This window comes from Lactuca virosa, chromosome 7, assembly GCF_052849685.1.
Source record: "Lactuca virosa cultivar CGN04683 chromosome 7, Lactuca_virosa_CGN04683_v6, whole genome shotgun sequence".
NCBI lineage: Eukaryota > Viridiplantae > Streptophyta > Magnoliopsida > Asterales > Asteraceae > Lactuca > Lactuca virosa.
In genome coordinates, this window is record NC_136432.1 from 22,451,427 (window position 1) to 22,473,768 (window position 22,342).

Genomic DNA, 22,342 nt, shown 5'->3' on the forward strand with positions numbered 1-22,342 from the left:
TCCTACTTACAAGGACAAGATCTATGGGAGGTCGTTGGTGAAAGCGAAACTACGCCACCAGAGGAAGACGTTAATGGCGCTTTGCGCAAATGGAAAATCAAAGCAGGCAAAGCAATGTTTGCCTTGAAGACCACAATCGAAGAAGAGATGTTGGAGCATATTCGGGACGAGAACACACCGAAAGAAGCTTGGGACACGTTCGTGACGCTTTTCTCAAAGAAGAATGATACGAGACTACAACTTTTGGAGAACGAGCTATTATCAATTTCACAACGTGACATGACGATTGCTCAATATTTCCACAAGGTCAAGTCGATATGTCGGGAGATTACTGAACTAGATGCACAATCCGTCATTACAGAAGCTCGAATGAAGAGGATCATCATCCATGGACTGAGGCCGGAATATAGAAGCTTCGTTACTGCTGTACAAGGATGGCCCGTTCAACCATCACTTGTAGAGTTTGAGAATTTGTTGGCCAGCCAAGAAGATATGGCTAAGCAAATAGGAGGCATCACGCTAAAGAGTGAAGAGGAAGCACTCTACACAAGCAAAAGTCGGAGGAATTTCAAGCCACCTTCTAAAGAAGGATACAAAAATGTTGACAAAGGGAAGAGTCAGCAAGGAACCTCACAACCATGGAGATCTCAAAAGACCGACAATAAGAGTTCTCGGGTGAGGAGGTTCGAAGGCAACTGCAACAATTGTGGAAAGTGGGGCCACATGTTCAAGGATTGATGGTCAAAGAAAAAGTCTGTGGAAAGCAATGTAGTAACTTCCAAAAAGGAAGTAAAGGATGAATGGGATGCTGAGGCACTATTTGCTATAGAAGAGAATAAGACTAAAAGAGGACGGTTAATGTTCCTGGAGGCCAGGGTAAATGGAGGATACATCAAGGCATTGGTAGATACAAGTGCATCTCATAATTTCCTTGCTGAAGATGAAGCTAGGAAGTTGGGCATCAAATACACCAAAAATCCAGGCCGGTTGAAAGTCGTCAACTCTTTACCCAAGCCTATCATTGGTGTTGCATATGGAGTGCCTCTTAAGATTGCAGAATGGGAAGGCACCATAGACTTGACAGTGGTGCATATGGATGACTATCGTATGGTATTAAGAATGGATTTCCTAGACAACGTACGACCCTGGTCATTTGAGAGAGATGATACCATGCGTATCACTAAGGGTTCAATAATTTACATTGTACCCTTGAAGAGAAATAGGATTGGATCCCGAATCCTATCAACTATGCAACTCGACAAAGGTCTCAAGAAGAGTGAGGCAAAGTTTATGACAGCCTTGAAGGAGGAAATTGTTCCCTCAAAGATGGACATTCCGAAGGAGAATAAGAACATAATGTCACCAGGGTTACATAAAAACTCGCATCTTAGACGAAAAGTGGAACATGTGATGGAGAAACTGGATAAGGCGAATAAGAAGAAAAACACATTAATTCGTAAGAGCAAAGTAAAATCTCTCAACCAAGCAACATCTAAACGAGATGATCAGATCAATATGGGATCACGTCATAACATGCTAATATTACGGGAATTTTCCAGGGCTTGTAAAAGGGACAACCCACATGCTTACAAGTTTGCCAACGGGAGGCATAAGAAACTATATAAGAGAGTTCAACGGGGTCAGGAACAATATTATGGTGCAACAAAAGGCAACCACGAATGTCGTTGTCAACTATGGAAACAATATACGAAGCAACGACTGCAGCAACTGAGGAAAAACAAAACATGTGGAAGAGAAAAAGTTCTCAAGGAAGAAGTCAATATGAAACATATCAAGACTAATGACCAAGTAGCAAATGGAGTTCACAAAGGGTTAAGTACTGAAAAATATGAGGGCTTTAATTATCAGCTCAACATGGTACAACGAATAGGGGCTAGTGCTGAGGGGGAGTGTTGAAGGTCATCACTAGCCCAATAGAATCATGTTATTGTCTAGAAGAAGTTAGCATGTTCTAGAATGATCTGGAAGATTCTAAAACATTATGGAATACTATGGAGGAGTCTTGAAGATGCCGGAAGATTCTAGAATACTCTAGAACGAGATGGAAGACCCTGGAAGGCTATGGAACATTCTAGAACACTATGGAAGACACAAGAATGTCTATACTTATCTAGGACATTATAGAACATTCTAGAAACATATAAAAGCTTGTAATAGATATAAAATATGGTAGATAGTTCTAGAATAGTCATGAATGTATGTAGATCTAGAAACTTCCTATAAGGAGGTGGAAACACCTATAAATAGGCGTGGAGTTCATTTGCTCCAAACCATCCCAACATCCAAGTATCCAAGAAAGCCTCAAAAGAAAGCAAGGTGTGTAGTAGTCTCACAAAGTGTAAGTTCTTCTTAAGTGTCTTTGATAAAAGTATTGTTGTTTCCCATATAAAAAGGCGTGTTCAACAACCATAACCATATTTGTAATATTTATTGAGGTCAAATAGTTGGATCGAGTAATGGGTAAGATTCATAATTTTTTCACAAGATTAAAATCAGCCTCAAACATGTAGCTATTGACTAGTATGTGCATTTAACCCAAACTTTAATACATCTCCCAACACAATTGTCCTTAAAATGAAGCAACATGAAGTCATGTGGTACAAACATACAAATCACATGAGATCAAGAAATCTAGTTACCTTGTAACATGAATAGGTAGGTACTACTTACGGTTTACCAGAAAGCTGATAATGACTAATCTCATTAAGAGTAATGAGTTTGACATTTGAGGAAGCTTTGTGAAATTTTGACACCTCATTCATAGTCTCCATTGCCCTCTCATGAAACTTGCCTTCTTCACAATCCTATCTAAAAACCATTTCCTCCGATGCATCTCCATGCTTAGTAAACAACGTGCTAAATCAAGTATTAGCTTTTCCTTATAGAAATTAAGAAACTCGACTCTTTTCAGATGATGCGTCAAAATTCCTCTTCTCTCAGCTTCATCCAACTTCCAGTCTTCCCAGAGAAAATGGTCCTAGAAAAGATTAAGTTTTCATGTTGAGGTGCAAAGATCCAAACTAAAATTTTGAATTCTTAAAAAATGTAGTTAGTGGGCTCAATTGCTTTTTCATATTACTAGGATAATGCAAATGTCCCAAGTTGGAATCCTTTTCACCCGAAAAAAAAGGGTTGATGAAATTTTGTCTAAAGTCTATATGACATTTGTGTATCTCCTATTAAATGCCTATATGGCAAAATGGGTCAGATGATGAGACACATAATATAATGGGTTCAAAAATATAAATTTGATCGAAAGGTGTCTTGTAAGATTAGGTCAACCTGAGAAAAACTTCTTTGTCTAATTTTCTTATAACCCTAAAAACAATTAATACACTTAAATATATTACAAATAAATAAAAAGATTTAGAAGGTTGTAAGCCTTTAACTACAGTTTAGGCACCTTATGACACCAGATTATTTTATTTTACTGATTTGATAAACTATAAGCAGATATTATATGAGAATAGTCAGAATACCTCTTCAATGATCAAATTGAGAGACTCCAATTGAGGAAGACGTGTGAGGAATCTGATGAGTTTACTGATTATGGGGCTATCATGAATTCCTGTGGTTAGCTCCAATGTCTTGAGATTAGGTACAACTGCTTGTTTAATCACAACTCATGGATAATTAATATGTTATCACAATTTACAATGCATACACATTTTTAACTAAAATGAAGATTTATAAATAAAGAGAATAAGCAACTACCTGAGGGATATAATGAGAAACAGAAGATGTCGATACTGGTGGACAAAGATTCTAAAAGACCATTTCCCCGAAACTTGCGCTCCATATATTTATATGGAAAGTCTTCAGGATGAATCACAGCTCTCTTCAATGAAACCAGACTTTTGAAGATATACTTATAAGCTTTAAAAGCTTCAAACTCAAAAAACACCAATTTTGGGCAAACAATCTCTATGCGACCACAGATACTCTCAGTATTATACAACTCTGAGATATTCCGGTTATCAAGTCTGGGATTCTTGAGATTCGGACATGAAATACAAAGAAACACGAGTTTCTTCATCATGCAGTCTATCAAACTCAAATCCTCAAGCAATGGCAACCCTTTGAGAAAATCATATACGTACACAGAGTCGTATGCTAACACAAAATTGTTCAACTCAAGAACCCTAAGTCCTGAAAACCCTGTCAACTTGAAAAAATTTAAACGCCGTTTGTACAAATACAACCTGAATACCTCTAATGAACCACAAGTCATAAGACAATCGGGCAAATGTAAACTTTTAAGCCAATGTCCACAGCAAAACAACAAGTGAAGTTGTTTAATGTTTCTCTTAACAACAGCATGAATCCACTTTTGTACAATCTGCATACTGTAATGTTCCGAACAACATAAACGAACACTCTCCAAATCAAGGGAACCCTTTTCTAAAACCCCATCAACAAACTTTTTTAATTTGTTCCTTAAAAATTTCGATCCTCTAGAATAATCTATGTCAATGGAGGGAATTGAAGTCCACACATACTTCCATCGTGTTGACAGAATGCTGGTTCGAATTACTTCTTCGGTAGTTGGAAGACCTGAAAGAATCAGCTGAAGAACAGGGTCTGGTAAGCTACTGATCTTATCAACACCATCTTCATGCTCTGATGCATTTACTTTCTTGGACAGCTCCATGCCTCTTTTACTGAAAATTCATTCAGAAATCAGAATAACAAACAAAATGTTAAGGCATACACAGACATTTTATCAAACAGTTTGTGAACAACAAGAAGGTACGACTTCTACATACAGTGAAAGAGTGCGTTTGGCAGAATACCAATTTCAATATGCAATTACATTTACAATTGTAACAGAAGATGTTTTTATGTTTCTTGAACATCTAATTATCCAAACAATGAAATAAAATAACACTTTGTGTGTTTCATTTTCCTTGCAGTTCTAAAATTAGGGGGATCTTGGCTGTATCGCACTGGTGGTTGAAATTGATATTTAACAAACAAGAACACGAATAGAACCCAATAGGATCACGAATAAATGATATCATAATAACTTTAAAACCCTAGATAATCGATTAATCCAAATTTGAGATGTCAGATCAATAAAAATCACATAATCGAGACATTCATTTTACCTGATTGCAACTGAGAAGTGATTGTGTTTGGTGTATTTCAAGTTTTAGAACAAAATTCATTGATTTCTGCCCATTGGACCACTGGACGACCTTCGTTGCTTCCGTAGGGATCTATTTGATTGAAACTGGGAAGTAGTTGAAGTAGTGATTTTGTTTCCCGCCTTCATTTTGATTTTGATAGCGCGTTCAAAAGAGGTTCGTATTTCGTAACAGACAAATGTGTAAATTAAGTAATAGGGTTAACGAGTGTAAGTCGTTCAAAAAAATTGTAAAACATACATTACTATTATTATTATTTTATAATTATAATATTTACTTGTTTTTATAAATAAAACTTTGTGATCCAAGTAATATTATTGTTTATTAAGAAATGTTTTTTAGACTCTTATAACTTAAATCTATTTATATTTATACAATTGTTTTCAATATTAAATATTTTACAACTGATTTCAAATTTAAATTTATAAGGGATTATGATAGATAAATATGCAAGTGAACATACTCTAAGGAGCACCTTCAATAATAATGGAAATTAATTTTTTATTCAGCACCTTTCGACAAAATTGCAAAAATGGTCCCTGTGTTTGGCAAAATTATGTGACTTTGGTCCAAAACAAAACCTTGATGCACCACTGGTCCAAAATTGGATTTTTCCATTGTTTTTGGTCCCTCACACTAACTTCCGTCCATATGCTCTGTTACCTGCAATATAGACGGGGGTATTTTCGTCTTTCCACCTCTATATCATCGATTACCGCCATATTGAATGATATACACAGTTAATGACCCTTCACTCTACCCACTAAACCCACTTTGTTGATCGAAAACCCTAATCGTTTCTTGAAATCCTGCATTTGATCATCTACTTCAATCGTAAGTTCGAATCCACGAGTATGCTCCAAATGTGGGAAATCAGGCCAAGAAATCAGTGTTTTGATGCAATCCGAATTTACGGTAACGCACTCTGTTTCTTACATATTTCTTTGAAACAAAAAAAAATCTTTTACAATCCATATAAAGTAATGTTTTTTTTGGTTTGGTTCATGATTTTTACAGAAGGATATCCCACGATGTTCACTATTGAGCTCCATCATGGAGGGAGGTTCACAAAATTCCCAGGGATAAGCTACATTGAAGGAAAATTAGACCATGTTGACTTGGTAGACATGGATGAGTTCTCTGTGCATGAGTTGGACGAGGTGATGCTGAAGCTTGGTTATGAGGTACCACCAGTCATTTACTACCACTATCAATTGCCAAATGGAGATTTGGAGTTTGGTCTTAGAGCTCTAGGGAATGATGTTGATGTACTTAGTCTTGCACTGTACATTGAACATCATAAGATCATCAAGGTATACACTGAACATAATGAAACTAAGTTACTTACATACTTTATGTCTCCAAGAGTTAAACCTAGGGTCATAATTGAGGAAATAGCAGATGATGTGCCCATACCAAAATCAAATTCAGCAGTGGTTGATTTGCATCCAGTAAACCAAAACCAGGAAGATGTCCCAAATCTTGAATTGTGTTTGGTAAGGTATGAGACACCCGAATACAATTCAGATAGGAGATTGAGGTTAGTTGAAGGGAGTCAATCATGTAGTAAGAAATTGTGTTTCAACTTGGAACACACTGCAATTGTTGGTGATCAAGATGCATATGTTGAAATTGGTAATGAAGGTGCAAATATTAGTGATCAAGGTGCACCTGTTGGTGATCAAGATACAGAAGTTCATGATCAAGGTGCAAATCTTGGTGACCAAGAAGTAAATACAAGAGTGTTTGATACCTTTGATGACCAACCATTTCAATTTGAAGACTTTGATCCTTTCTTTGATCAATATACTTTTAATGATGGTAATAATCAGAGTATGGGAGTTGGTGCAGAACTTGGCACAGGACTAGGTGAAGTTCAATTTGAAAGTGAGGGAGTTTGTGAAGGACTTGGTGAAGGAGGTAGTGAAGGGGGTAGTGAAGGGAGTGAGGAAGATAGTGACTTTCTTGAAGATGAAGAAAATTATGTAAGTGATATTGAGGTGGACATGAGTGATTTCTATATGAATGTTGATCTAGATGTTGAATATGTTGACAGAGGAAAGGGTGTTGAGACTGAAAAGGAAGATGTTGATACTGAAGATGTTGAAGTAATTGATAATGATGAATGGGACTCATTAGGTGAAGATACTGATGATGAAAGGAGGAAAGCAATATTAAAACAGATGGTGAAGGAAAAGAAGTGATCTCTTGGTGAAGTCCATGCAGTTACTTTTCAAGTGGGTCAAAAGTATAAAAGTAAAGAGGAAATTAAGGAAAAAGTCAACAAACTTGCCATTGAGACTAGAAGGAATCTTGGCTTCAAGAAAAACGACAAAACAAGGCTTAGGGTTGTGTGTAAAGGTAATGTACCTAATGTAAATGCAAGTGGGGTAGGTAAGGGCAATCAAGTGAATTGTTCTTGGTCAATGCAAACTTCAAGGTCAAAAGATAGTGATTATTGGTATGTGAAAACTTTACTGGACAAACATACTTGTCTTCAAACTAGAAAACTTAGGGCTTGCACTGCGAAGTATATATCTGCAGAAATCTTAGACATGGTCGAGTCTAACCCTACAGTACCCCTTCGAAGCATTCAAGACCAGGTTCAGAAGAGGCTTCAAGTTGGTGTGTCCATACACAAAGTACAGAGCGCAAAAGCAACAACTACAAAGCAAGTGAGTGGTGACTACACAAAGCAATACGAGGTGTTAAGAGATTATCTTATGGAACTACAAGCAACTAATGTGGGTACAACTGTGAAGCTTGAGGTTGTTAATGAGCCTAACAGTGCTAGAGAAACAAGGCAGTTTAAAAGGGTGTATATTTTCTTAGGGGCATTAAAGAAAGGGTTTAAAGCAGGCTTAAGAGATATTCTGCGACTAGATGGTGCTTTTATGAAAGGACCATTTCCAGGCCAAGTACTCACATCAGTTGGATTGGATTCAAACAATGACATATACCCACTTGCATATGCCATTGTTGAGACTGAAAATATGAGTAGCTTGAAATGGTTTCTAGAATGCTTGGGAGATGACTTAAAGTTGTACTCAAATTCTAACTTTACTTTCATGAGTGATAGACAAAAGGTACTATTTTCTTCTTTTTGTATTACTAATAGTTTATTTGTATATGAATGTTGCAATGATTATGTGGGATAATCCTTTACAGGGACTCTTACCTGCTATTGCACAACTATACCCACAAGCTGAGCATCGATTCTGTCTAAGACATATCTATGAGAACATGAGGAAAAAATAGAAAACAAAAGAGTATAAAGATCACTTATGGCAGTGTGCAATAGCAACCACAGTACCAGAATTTGAACACTACATGAATGAACTTAACAAGTTTGATAAGGATGCTTTTGAGTGGTTGAAGAAAATCCCCCCTCACCATTGGGCCAGAAGCCACTTTTCAGGTTATATTCCCTACCTTAGGTGAAGCTTTACTAGTGCTCATTGTATATGATTTAGTTCATATAATGTTCTTGTTTAATACAGGCAGAGCAGGATCAGATATATTGCTCAACAATTTGTGTGAGGTTTTCAACAGTAAGCTTATTCATGATAGGAATAAGCCCATCATAAGTTGTCTTGAGTACATCAGGCAGTACCTTATGAAGAGGATTTGCAATGTGAAGAAAGTGATGTCCAAAGCTCCAGGTCCACTCACTCCAACAGCATCAAAGTTACTTGAGAGAAATAGGGAAGCTTCAGTCCAATATAGAGCTAGATGGAATGGGACTGCAAAGTATGAAGTTTATGGTCCTTGGCATGACCAGCATGTGGTTGACATGACAAATATGTCATGTACATGTAGAAGGTGGGAATTGAATGGGATTCCATGCAGACATGCCATAGCTACAATACATGAAATGGCTGATAGTGGAGACAAAGTTGGGGAGCTTTACACTTATGTCAATAAAGTGTATTGGCTTCAAACATGGAATGAAGCTTACTATTACACTGTGGACCCTATAAAGGGTAGAGCCATGTGGCCAAAAAGTACCTGTCCATTTCAATTAACACCACCACCACATCACAATCAACCTGGGAGACCTAAGACCAAGAGAAAGAGAAGTGCAGATGAAAAATATGATAGACAGATGCATAATCATGGTGCAAGTGAACCTGAAAAATTTACCAGAAAGTTTGTTAGTGTCAGGTGTGGGAAGTGCAACAATAGGGGTCATAACTCAAGGACTTGCAAGGGTGAAGGTGGGAATGCAGGAAGCAATCAAGGAGGGAATGCAGGAAGCAGTCAAGGAGGGAATGGAGGTGGCAGTCAATGCAGGAATTAGTGTATTTTGTTTAAAAACATATCTTTTGGTTTAGCACCACTTTTGTGCATTTGGATGTAATGGTTTAAAAGTAGTTTGTTGTAACGGTTTTATTTTGGTTTTTTAGCCCCTTTGGTCATGAAACTAATGTCAACCTTTTGTAATTGTTGAAGAATGATGTTTATGGTTTATACCAACTTTGTTGTCATGTTTATGGAACACATTTATGGTTATAACAACTTTCTTCTGAAACAACAAATAAACATTAACATTAGGTGATAACTGCAATACATTGTCATTACATCCTTGAAAAGGGTACCCATTTCTGAAGTTGTCCAAAATAACCCTAAATTGATATTACAATATCAAATACCAAAAACTACCACATTCCCCTGTTACAATTTCATAAGACAAAAACACCCAAAATTACATGCAACTACAGGGGTCCCTAATTCCTTATTACTAAATGAAAAGCACCCAAACCACCACAAATAGTAACCAACTTGCAAACAAACACATCTTCAATCTTGCCACTTGATAGTTTGCATTGTTGATATTCCTCAATAATTCGGGTATTATCAACATAGATCTTGCACACATTGGAGGATCAATCCATCCTAAGAATCTGCATTTGGAACCCTTCACGTAAAAAAAACCCTAAACATGAGGATGATTTTCCAAAATGAGGGTAAAATAGCAAAATCGAACACTTACCTTTTGAGGGCAGGAAAGAAACCTCCGACCAGGGTTTGCTGATGTCCAGGAGGTGCGAACCACCGCGTCCCTACCACAGAAACACATCACCATTTTAATTTTTGATCTCTAAGAAATTGTGAACACAGAGTAAGGAGAGTATGAAGCTCGTGAAGTTGAAGATGGAAGAGTGATGTAGCTCTGCTTTTATTTTGAATAAGGTTGCAAAAAAGGTCCCTGTAAGTGGAAAGACGAAAATACCCTCGTCTATATTGCAGGTAACGGAGCATATGGACGGAAGTTAGTGTGAGGGACCAAAAACAATGGAAAAATCCAATTTTGGACCAGTGGTGCATCAAGGTTTCGTTTTGGACCAAAGTCGCATAATTTTGCCAAACACAGGGACCATTTTTGCAATTTTGTCAACGTTTTTTTTAACAAGGCTAGAGGGATTAATTTCTCAAATAAAATGCACCACATTGGCAAGATCCATCACGGGCTTAGGAAGTCCTGACTTAGGATTCAGTTGAACCATAATGTAACCAATTGATAAGAACAAAATTGGAAAATATATTTGACGAAGGAGAAATGAAAAGGTTTATTTAATTAAAAAAAACCCTCAATGAGCTCCAGCTATGGAGACACTGCCCAAGCCAAGGCTATTACATCTAGAGATGTAACAACGTAACTTTCCAAAACAATTTTTCATTTTTAAATCATACTTTTAATCATAAAAAAAATATCAAAACATAATGTATCCAATGTCATCATCACAAAACAATTCCCATAATCTCAACATAATCTCTATGAGTGTGTACTGATCATGTCGGCGCCTTCCCGCGATCCTCACTGGTACCTGAAACACATAACACATAACACGGTAAGCATAAATGCTTAGTGAGTTCCCCAAAATACCACATACAACATATACGCCACTCGAGGCTACAGTACGACCCTCCGGTCGATGTGTCTCAGCGGGACCCTCCAGTCCCGTAGCTCGTTGGACCCTCTGGTCCGGTCATAGCTCGTTGGACCCTTCGGTTCGGTCTGTATCGTTGGACCCTTCGGTCCGGTCTGTATCGTTGGACCCTTCGGTCCGGTCTATACAACACATAGCATACATATATCACATAACGCATAATCTCATACATACACATAGCACACAAGACCCTCCGGTCTACACATAGATACCAATCTAGGTAATGTCTAGTGAGAAGACTCACCTCGAGTAACTCGAATAATCTCGCACACGGATATACTGATCTAGCCCCCACCTAATCACATAAACAATATCCTCAAATAAATAATGGCTCTCAAAGGCTAGATTAAATCCCTCTCTACAACTCCACAGAAGGGTAAAAGACCATTTTACCCCTCTTTGACCCAAAAGTCCAAATGTTAACTAAAACCCTAAAAGTCAACGAAAGTCAACAGGGGGCAGTATGCGGCGCGTACCAGCTCTTGTATGTGGGGCGTACTCCGGCGATCCAGAATCGGGGTCTCAAACCCCTACGCTGCGCGTTCTGAGAGTTACACCCAACGTAAGTCTCAGCTTCAGCCTTTCTTGGATTTTGGTCTTAAACGGTTAAGACATAAACTCAAACTCTAGATCTGACTTCTCTAAGATCACTTAATCCATAAAGTCGAGACCTTTAAGCCTTTGCATGGCTGTAAAGTTCCCTAATCACTCTAGCACCTTTCCTTCTTCCTCATAAAGTCTAGATCTCATGCATGGCTTAATATTCACGTCCAAGATTGGATTTTTATTAACATACAACTCATATTACCCTGAAGTATGACAGATCTAGGCCAATGGAGACTATTTGCTCATAAAGTCTCCACCTTGGGACCAAAACCCTAGAAATTGGTCCAAGAAGCACAAATAAAAAATGACAAGGAAAGCTTTGAGCTTTTTACCTCAGAAAGAAGCTCCAACCTCTGAAGAATTCGGATCTACTCTTGTCCACCAACTTCAAGCTCCTAAAATGGCCTCCTCTTCTCTTTCCCCACCTTGAAATGACACTTTCAAGCTTAAGAACACACACACAAGCTTATGACGGGTTTTTGATCTCTTAGGGTTTCACTCACTGAAGTATGGTGGCTGGGGATAAGGCCTTATCATTCCTTTTATAGAGTACACGCCTCATATTAGGGTTTGCATCTGGGCCCACTACGCCCAGCGTAACCCTGGGTACGCCCAGCGTACCTAGGCGAGTCCGCGTCCAACTTAAGCGCATGAGTACGCGCAGCGTACTCTTCAGTATGCCCAGCGTACTCATTTGCCTTAATATTTCCTTTAAGGGGTTAAACTTGACAACTTGGAAAAGAAGAAGGGTTTAAGAGACGCACCTGAATTCCAGGATGTTACAATTCTCCCCCACTAGAACCAGACTTCGCCCTCGAAGTCTCATGCCGCAAACAACTCCAGATGTTGCTCCCGCATCTCTGACTCCGGCTCCCAAGTCAGCTCGGACCCTCTCCGATGCTGCCACTGGACCTGGACCAGGGGCACCTCCTTGTTCCTCAGAACCTTGATCTTCCGATCCAATATCGCGATCGGTCTCTCAACATAATTCAATCTCGCATCCACTTAAATGTCCTCCAGCAGCACCACCGCCGACTCGTCGGCTATACACTTCCTCAACTGAGACACGTGGAAGGTATCGTGAATCTGGCTTAACTCCGCAGGTTGCTCCAAACGATATGCTACCCTGCCCACCCTCACGGTCACTCTGAACGGACCGATGCACCGGGGCCCCAGCTTGCCCCTCTTCCTGAATCGGATCACTCCCTTCCAAGGAGACACCTTTAGGAGCACAAAGTCTCCCACCTGGAACTCAAGCTCGGATCGTCGCCTATCCGCATAACTCTTCTGGCGACTCTGAGCTGTCAACAATATCTGTCTGACCTGCTATATCTGCTCTGTCGTTTGGAGCACTATCTCAGTGCTGCCCATCACTCGCTGCCCTACCTCTCCCCAACAGATGGGAGTCCGACACCTCCTCCCATACAACAACTCGAAAGGAGGCATACCGATACTCGAATGGTGGCTGTTGTTATAGGAAAACTCAGCCAACGGCAAGTACGTGTCCCAACTTCCTCCGAAGTCCAACACACATGCTCGAAGCATGTCCTTGAGCGTCTGAATCGTCCGCTCACTCTGCCCGTCCGTCTGTGGGTGGTAGGCGGTACTGAAATGCAACCTCGTACCCAACTCCTCATGGAACTTCTTCCAGAACCTGGAAGTGAATCGCACATCCCGATCTGATACAATCGAGATCGTCACTCCGTGACGCGATACCACCTCTCTCACATACAACTCAGCCAACCTCTCTGTGGAAGAGCTCTCACTGATAGCAAGGAAGTGGGCGCTCTTTGTCAGCCGGTCGACTATCACCCAAATTGCATCGACGCCCCTCGCGGTCCTTGGCAATTTGGTGATAAAATCCATAGAAATATGTTCCCACTTCCACTGGGGAACCTCAAGTGGCTGCAACTTGCCATGCGGACGTTGGTGCTCGGCCTTAACCCTGCGACAGGTCAAGCACCTCTCAACAAACCATGCGACATCCCTCTTCATGCAGGGCCACCAATACTCTCTCTTCAGGTCCAAATACATCTTAGTGGCCCCGGGATGGATCGAGAACCTCGATCTGTGCGCCTCCTCCATCAGAATGGTATGTGCCCCGCCTGCATACGGCACCCAAATCCGACCTTGAAAGGTCATCAGCCCTCGGCTATCGGTAACGAACTCGGACACCTGCCCGATCACCCGCTCCCTTTTGCGGTTCTCTGGCATCACGGCCTCTGACTGAGCCTCCCGAATGGTGTCCAACACCAGAGTCATCACCGTCAATCGCATACAAAGGTCTCGAATCGGGGCACTCCCTGCCCTACGGCTCAGAGCATCAACCACAATATTAGCTTTGCCTGGGTGGTATAGGATCTCACAATCATAATCCTTTACCACATCCAACCATCTCCTCTGGCGCATATTCAGGTTGGGCTGATCCATCAGATACTTCAAACTCTTTTGGTCCGTGTATATGGTACACCGAACCCTATACAGATAATGGCGCCAGATCTTGAGGGCGAACACCACTGCCCCCAACTCCAGATCGTGGGTGAGATACCTCGTCTCATGAGGCTTCAGCTGCCTCGATGCATACGCTATCACGTGCCCCCTCTACATAAGCACCGCACCCAACCCTGATATTGATGCGTCGCAGTAAACCACAAAGTCCTCCATTCCCTCTGGAAGGGATAACATCGGGGCTTCGCACAACCTCTGGCGAAGAGTCTCAAACGAGGTCTGCTGCTCCTGACCCCACGAAAAAGCAACACCCTTCCGGGTCAACCTGGTGAAAGGCACAGTGATCTTGGAGAAATCCTTGATAAATCTACGATAGTAGCTGGCCAACCCCAGAAAACTCCTGATCTCGGTGGGAGATCTCGGCACCTCCCAGCTCATCACCGCCTCAATCTTGGCCGGATCGACCAATTGTTGGATTAATGTCTAAGTCCATAACTATATTTGGTATGTACTTGACCCGACCCGGCATGGTCCATTTGGGTTGCACTTCACCGGCACAATTTATATGGATAGTCTTTTGAGAATAGTATATTTATGATTTATATTAATATATTATAAGTTCTAATATATTAATATGGAATCATATTATTTAATTAGTATTGATCAAGAATTAATTTAGAATTAATTAAGTGATCAAAAAGAACTAATTAAATATGGACTCTTATATATATGGAATGGGCCAAGTTCATTTAGGTTGGGCTAAGCTTTCATGGATGGTCCATGAAGCTTTTTGTTGGATTAATGTCTAAGTCCATAACTATAATTGGTAAGACTTGACCCAACCCGACATGGTCCATTTGGGTTGCATGGCATCATGCATTTGGATAGACTATAATGAGAGAAATAACACTTAAGGTTGGTTAATATATTATAAGTTCTAATATATTAATAAGGTTATTTAATTAGTATTGATCAAGAATTAATTTGGTATTAATTAAGTGATCAAAAGGAGACTAATTAAATATATGGGTTGATTGTGTAAATCATTCATTCTTATATATGTGGGCTTGTGATCCAAGATTCCTTATGTTGGACTAAGTCCATGGGGTGACCCATGGATACTCCATGGAGGTTAAAATCCATGGAGCATAAGGAATGGGTAAAGTTATGAGTTACATGGTGTAACCCTAATAGCCACCATATAAAAGAATCCCATGGCTCAAGAAATCGTGCACTAATGTGTGAATATGAGGGCTAGACGATTTCAAGGAGTGTTCCATTTCTCTCAAGTCATTTCATGTGCATTTGGTGTTGTGTGAACCATTTGAGGTGTCACACTTGGGGCACTAGGCACTCAAGCTTCATGGATACAAGCTACATCAAACAAAGGTATGTATTCTATCCATTTGATTACCCAAGTATCAAGTATTGTATGCTAGATAGGGTAATACCTTGGAAAGTTCATAATTGCATGTATAATAGAGAAAACATAGATCCAAGGTATTTAGGGTTGCATGTACACTTAGGAGTGTTAGAATGCTCAAAACCCATCAGTGGTGTCAGAGCCAAGGCTTGTTTTCTTGTTATACTTGCAAAATTAGCTGAAAAATCGAATTTTGGAACCCCTGACAGCATATATTCGACTGTTTTGGCTAGAAATGGACTAGGAACATTACCCTTAGATGTTTTTGGACTTATAAACTTGTTTTTGATGTGGTAATGTTCATGCTAATCCAATTTCAAAGATAATTGTCAATAGATTCATGTTTTGTATTAGTTTAAAAGTTATGCTAATTACTTGAAAAAAAATTTGATGTGAATTATCTTTGTTCATATGAGTTTATTAGATTAATAGAAAAGTTAATTGATTATGTGTTTTCAATCCATTTTAATCGAAGAGTTGATTCTAAAGTGTGTTTTTGTAACTTGTCCTCAAGTTATATGAAAAGTCACATTTAAGTTTCATAAAACTCATAAAAAGTTGGCAATGGTTACAAAAATGAAGAGTCTTGTCCTCATTAAATGGTTTTATGACTCAATAACTTGTCCTCAAGTTATGGAGGTTCAAGAGTCACTTCATTGAATGATAAAATGTGTAACCTTAATTAGTTCCATAAGTTACAAAAATAAAGAAAAGTTACATTCTTTTATTAGTTTAAAGTCTTCCATAACTTGTCCTCAAGTTATGGAACTTGAAGAGTTTTTTTTTAATTAAAACTACTTTAAACACATAAGTTATGGAATTAATTAGTTTTGAATATTTTTAAAACTTGACCTCAAGTTTTGGAATTTGTAAAGTTTTCCCCATGAATACTTTAATTCCAAGTTAGCCCTTAGAATTTTAAAAGTTAAAATTCAACCCTTATACTTTATAGTATTATAAGTTAATAATAAATATATGTATAAGAGCAAGTCAGTCTTACCGTTAGTAGGCCTCATTCACGAAGCCGATCTATAAGGGGGGTATAAGGTTACTGCCTATAAAATGGCAGTTTAATGGGTGTCCACTCTCACCCACCGCTTCCTTGACTGGTGGAGGGTCGTTAGCCGAACGGGTAGAACAAGGACTATAATTCTCCCTTCATTAAAAGTATTAATGATAAATACTAAGTAACTAAACACTTATAAATTCCCAATCTTAGTTACTTAGGAAAATGTGAATAAGGTGCTAATCCATGAAATTACACTTTGCACTTTGTTTAAACCGTTAGTGGAGCGTGTGTGGTTAACCGGCACACTAACCTGGATTTAACAAAGTAGGCAAAGGGTAACTTAATATTTATCATAGTATCGGTGGAGCTCGTGTGGTTAACCGGCACATCGATTGAGGGATAAATATTAAGGGTACCAAGTATATTTGCATGGTTACTTCACACCTTGTTTTGTGATCCTCGGCATCCCAGTCACAAAACTTGAAGGGCACACTCGAGATTGAAACATGCCATTGAAAAGTTCAATGAATCTCAAAAGATCTAGGAGTTTCAAATCCAATTAAAAATCTAATTACAGTATTTCGTTTTTCATGGTGGAAATTGGTAAATCGTCATTTACCTACCTTCAACTATTTTATAACTCGGATTACGGCATCCCTCTTCCAGTTATAAATAGGTTGTTGGATCCTAGCCTTAATATTTCATATTGGGTGTTATATTAAGGACTTTAGATCAACTATCTTGAATATCTCCCAAAAGATGTCTAGTTCAGACATCTATGATCTTCCCAAATCTCTTGGAACTTTACTTCCTCCACCTCCTCCAATTATTCTCCCTAACCCACAAGTTCAAGGTCACTCAAGCCCTAATGGCAAGCAAGGTCTATGTGTGATCACATCTTAGAGATGAAGTCACATATTGACAAGCTGGGAGAGTTGGGTGTCAAAGTCTTGAGAAAGTTGGATGTTCAATCACTTTCTAAGTCACATAGTGAGTTCCTTTGGGACTACTATGAAACAGACTATGACATGAACCTTAATGATTTGGAACGATAGTAAAGAAAATTTGATTAGAAAATCAACTTCCCAAAAACTTTATGGACAGTGACAATGGTGACACTGGAAATCCAGAAAAAGCATTCTCTTCCCAATGGAAAGGGATTGGCCATAGTCAACCCGGTTGACCAAATGGTAAAGAGAAAGGCTAAGTCTGAGATAGTCCCATTACCAAAGGGTCCATATGTTTATTTTGCCAAAGGAAGGGGCGTTGATTGCAAAGCTGCCAAATTTACCTAAGGATGTTAAAGTCAATAAGTTTGACTCTACATCAGGTAGAGCCCATTATCTAACTCTGTTAAGTTCTATTCTGAGATCCTCATTACATGATGTGACTGGGTCACATGTTGATGTTTTAAGAATCAAAGAATAGAGAGAAATCTTAAAGGAAGTATATGCTGATTCTGATCGCGAAGGTGGATTTCGATCGCATCAGAATTTTGAGCAAGGAATAGATAACAACAATTTTCCATGTGGATTGTAAGGATAAGTTTTTCCGCAAAGTTTTAAAATAAAAGAAAATTGTTTAATTTTATTTATTTGAAGTATCCTTACAATGGCATTTGTGGAAAATTGTTGCTTATATGATTCCACTAACAGCAATATTGGAAAATGGATTTGATTCTTTCATTTGTGGTAGTGTCTAAATTTACCAAATCAGGAAAGTTCCTCATCGCCCAAGTTTCGATTGGACCGAAACTTGGAATCATGCAAGTTGAATAGTATGATGAACGAGAACTTTCAAGCATTGGAAAATCAAGACTAATTACTTGTTCACATGGATGTGTGAGTCAAGTGAAGGAATAAAGGGATCGAGTACACATTCTTGTGCACTGGTCATGTCCACCACAAAGCTCGTTAAGACTATTTGATTTACTAAAGTTTAGTAAATATGGTTATACTTACAAGCTTAAGTATAATTTTGAAACATTAGAAAAGTCTCAATGTATGGCAGAACGAATGGGAAGAATCAAATTAGGCAGAAAGATAAAAGTTTCTCAAATCTGAAAAGATGGGAGAGTACTTTAGTATCATGTTTGTGATCATCTTAATGATTTAGAAATCATATCACAATTAGTCCTCTAAAGGTCATCTTAGTGCATTCTTATGACTAAGAAGAGGAGTCATGAATTGTTGAAATGGTTAGATCAGGAAGATGAGTCATACTTCGTTCCAAAACAATTCTTAGAGTCATACTCCAAGATTGTAACTTGAGTGACATATCTTAAAGAAAGGTTTAAAACACTTGTCAAATGTAAGAGTAAAAGTGTCCTACTCTTGTACATTTGAAATTGGTAAGTTGTGATGTTTTGGATAAAACAAAGACCAACTAAGGCCAATTGTGTGAAGTGTTTGTCTTGATAAAGAATCCGCACTATCTCTTGAATATTTGGCAAGATAGTCTTATATGTCAAGAGGACAGTGGGAGTCTTAAAGAACCTAAAAAGAATTTCAAGAACTAATCAAGAATAAAACCTGAGGTTCTTCACTAGCACACGACTTGAGGTTTATAACCTATCATGTTGACATATTCTGTGCCCATTCCAGTTAAAGTTGGCTTTGCATAGGAGTTCTGAAAGTTCTCAATTGGTTGCATAACAACTTGGAAGCAATGGCAGGCCCTGTACTGCCAGGTGGCAAGAAGTTAAGATTGCATAAGTTCAGTCCATATGAGTTTGGATTTGTCATTATCCTTGTCTTGTGACTATGGTTTTGACGATTCACATGGATAAGAACACATACACCATAAAATCTAAGGGTCATAAGGTTTCTCTCCGATTCATGAAAATGATGGTGAGGAAACACTTCCACCAAGTAGATTTGAAGCAGATGGCAAAAGGTCTAAACAATTGATACTATGATTACGACATCCCTTTTCATAGTTCTGAAATTGTTTAGACACACATGCATGCTATCTAAGGAAAGGTGTATGATTTTGATAAAGTTTTATCAAAGCATCTCGTATCAGAAATCTGAACTTTGGTAAGGAAGTCAATAAAGTATTGATTTCTAGAAGTCCAGCTGATTTCTGAGTACATGTCAAACCTAGTGGGAGCATAAGTGTTATGCTAATAATCATCATGTTAGTGGGAGCATGATAATTATTGTTAGTGTTGCAAGTTAGCAATGTTAATTATAGAAAACAAAAGTTTCAATTCTTGAGGCTGCATGGATTGAAAAAGTTGTTTTGCTATAATTAAGGGAGAGGATATACTTCATTTCAGTTCTAAAGGCTTAGATTGAGACCTTAATCATCTTTAGTCAAGAATATATATATGAATTTCATGTTGGATTGGTTCAACTTAAGGAAATTCTATATATTGCGTTCTCAAAATTCAATTATGATTACGGCATCCCTCTTCATAGTCAAATTTTGAAAACATGGCAAATAAAAATATTGTAGCAAAAGACTGGTCTAGAATCATGTCTTTATGTGAGACATCATGAATCGTGTACCATTTGCTTTGGGTACAGGATCGATTGCATGTGCTATAATATTTGTCATTTCTAAATTTTTCCAAATGCCCAGAGGCATTAAGAAGGGAAAAGGTCTAGAATTGGATATGACTAAAATGATTAAGCAATTGTCGAGGACAATCTGAGGTTTACCAAAGATTGGTTGCTCAGGGACAGTTGGAAGTATAGTGCTAATTTTGGAAGGACCAATTGACATATTCTGAAAAGAGGCATCTCTTATTCAGAAGTGATAGTCAAAATGAGAATATGGAGTTGTCTCCATAGGTGGAAGTTATCTGTGTAAGATAAGAAAACTTAATGCAAGAAGCATGTCCAAAGCAATGTACTTTGAATATGAGACTTAGTTTCCATGGAGTTGATATCCATTAGAATACCTTATAATGACTGTTGACAAGTCTTTGTGACTTTGTACATATTCATTACAGGAGGGTCAGTGCATATAAGTTTAAAATCTAAACAGATTTCGATAAATGATAGGAATTTGAAATTCTCACATTTTTCGATAAGGATTTGGGAGTGTGAAATTAGAATCATTGAAATTATGTTCAATTGGTTTATTTCACAAAGTAAGGATCATAGACAAACATAGAGTGCATACTTGGTGTATGGCAAAGCTATTGTTTAAGGAAAACATAGTGTACATGCTTGGAGCATGGGACAACTAGTGTTTTTAATTCAAGTATAAAGTTGATAAAACCGAAACAATGAATAATGAGTAATCAGTATGGTGATAAATAAAAGTGTTTATTTATATTCATAGGGTCTGATACCATATTTGATTCATTTATTCTTGTGTTTCACTTTGCATGTTTTGACTTCCAGAATAACTAAGTCGCTCTTCCTGAATGATTAAGTTATTCAAACCATCCACAGTCGGTCATATGTTGGAAGTAGATATGAATCAAGACTGTCATGGGTTGGTTTGTAGAGCTCCAAGTTGGTGGACAAAGTGGTGCTACAACACTCATGAGTGCTCATAAGTTCTGAGTATTGGATTCAACCCGCGCTCATTTGAATCACTTCATGGATTTTATCACGAGTGATCATGAGACGATAATATCTTATATTCTTCAAACCTAGAGATATGAGTTGTTACTATGAGTTGGTTGTACATTGATTGCACGAAAAATCATTCGGTAACTCGATGTTATAAAACGTGCCTTTGTGTATGATTCAACAAGTAGTAGAACAAGCCATATGAGTCGAAGTTTATCCATTCCTTTTACCTTCGGGATAAAAGCGATATCTGTGGGCCCCTCGATGATTTAAAGATGATACATGTGAGTGCTTGGCCAAGCCATGACTGATTTGATTTGTTCAATCAGTCAGTCATCATGAATCGGAAATCGGGAAACAACAAATAGACAGAGAGAATGATTATAATCCATGTCTCAGTCCATATGATATCTAGAATGGAGGAATATATGATCCCTTATCTAATGGACAAGTCATTGACAAGGTCAGAGTTCGACAGCGGCTTTAAGAGCTACGATTGCCAGTTAGGTTTTGAAGTCATACTCAATAATAGTTTTAGACTTATCCAAGTGGGAGACTGTTGGATTAATGTCTAAGTCCATAAATATATTTGGTATGTACTTGACCCGACCCGGCATGGTCCATTTGGGTTGCACTTCACCGGCACAATTTATATGGATAGTCTTTTGAGAATAGTATATTTATGATTTATATTAATATATTATAAGTTCTAATATATTAATATGGAATCATATTATTTAATTAGTATTGATCAAGAATTAATTTAGAATTAATTAAGTGATCAAAAAGAACTAATTAAATATGGACTCTTATATATATGGAATGGGCCAAGTTCATTTAGGTTGGGCTAAGCTTTCATGGATGGTCCATGGAGCTTTTAACCCATGGATCCTATGTAAATGAAAGGTCATGGGTATTAGGGTTTACATGGATGTAACCCTAATCCTCCATAATACATAAAGGGGTCCTTGGCTCACAAAATTGGCACAAGTGTGTGAAAATAAGAGTGGGCCGATTTTAGTGTGCATACATATTCTCTCAAGTTCTTCCAAGGTGTTTTGGTGATTTGTGATTCCATTTGAGGCTTCCACACTATTGGGGCTAAGCTCTTAAAGCTTGAAGACATCAAGCTACATCAAAAGGTATGTCATCTAACTAGAACTTTGTAGTATAGGTGCTTCATAATATGCTAGTTAGGATGAAACCTT

At 38.3% G+C, this 22,342-nt stretch overlaps 2 protein-coding genes across 2 annotated transcripts; one reads left to right on the plus strand and one right to left on the minus strand.

Moving 5' to 3' along the window:
* Nucleotides 1-3,491: 3,491 nt before the first annotated feature.
* Nucleotides 3,492-5,890, minus strand: LOC145126465 (F-box/LRR-repeat protein 25-like). Its single transcript, XM_079061828.1, has 3 exons — nt 5,832-5,890; nt 3,736-4,682; nt 3,492-3,625 (listed from the first exon to the last, which is right to left on the minus strand). The coding sequence occupies exons 1-3, from the start codon at nt 5,888-5,890 to the stop codon at nt 3,492-3,494; spliced, it is 1,140 nt and encodes a 379-aa protein (XP_078917954.1).
* Nucleotides 5,891-8,498: 2,608 nt separating this feature from the next.
* Nucleotides 8,499-9,468, plus strand: LOC145126466 (uncharacterized). Its single transcript, XM_079061829.1, has 2 exons — nt 8,499-8,586; nt 8,669-9,468. Exons 1-2 carry the CDS (start codon nt 8,499-8,501, stop codon nt 9,466-9,468), a joined length of 888 nt encoding a protein of 295 aa, XP_078917955.1.
* The last annotated feature ends 12,874 nt before the right edge of the window (nt 9,469-22,342 follow it).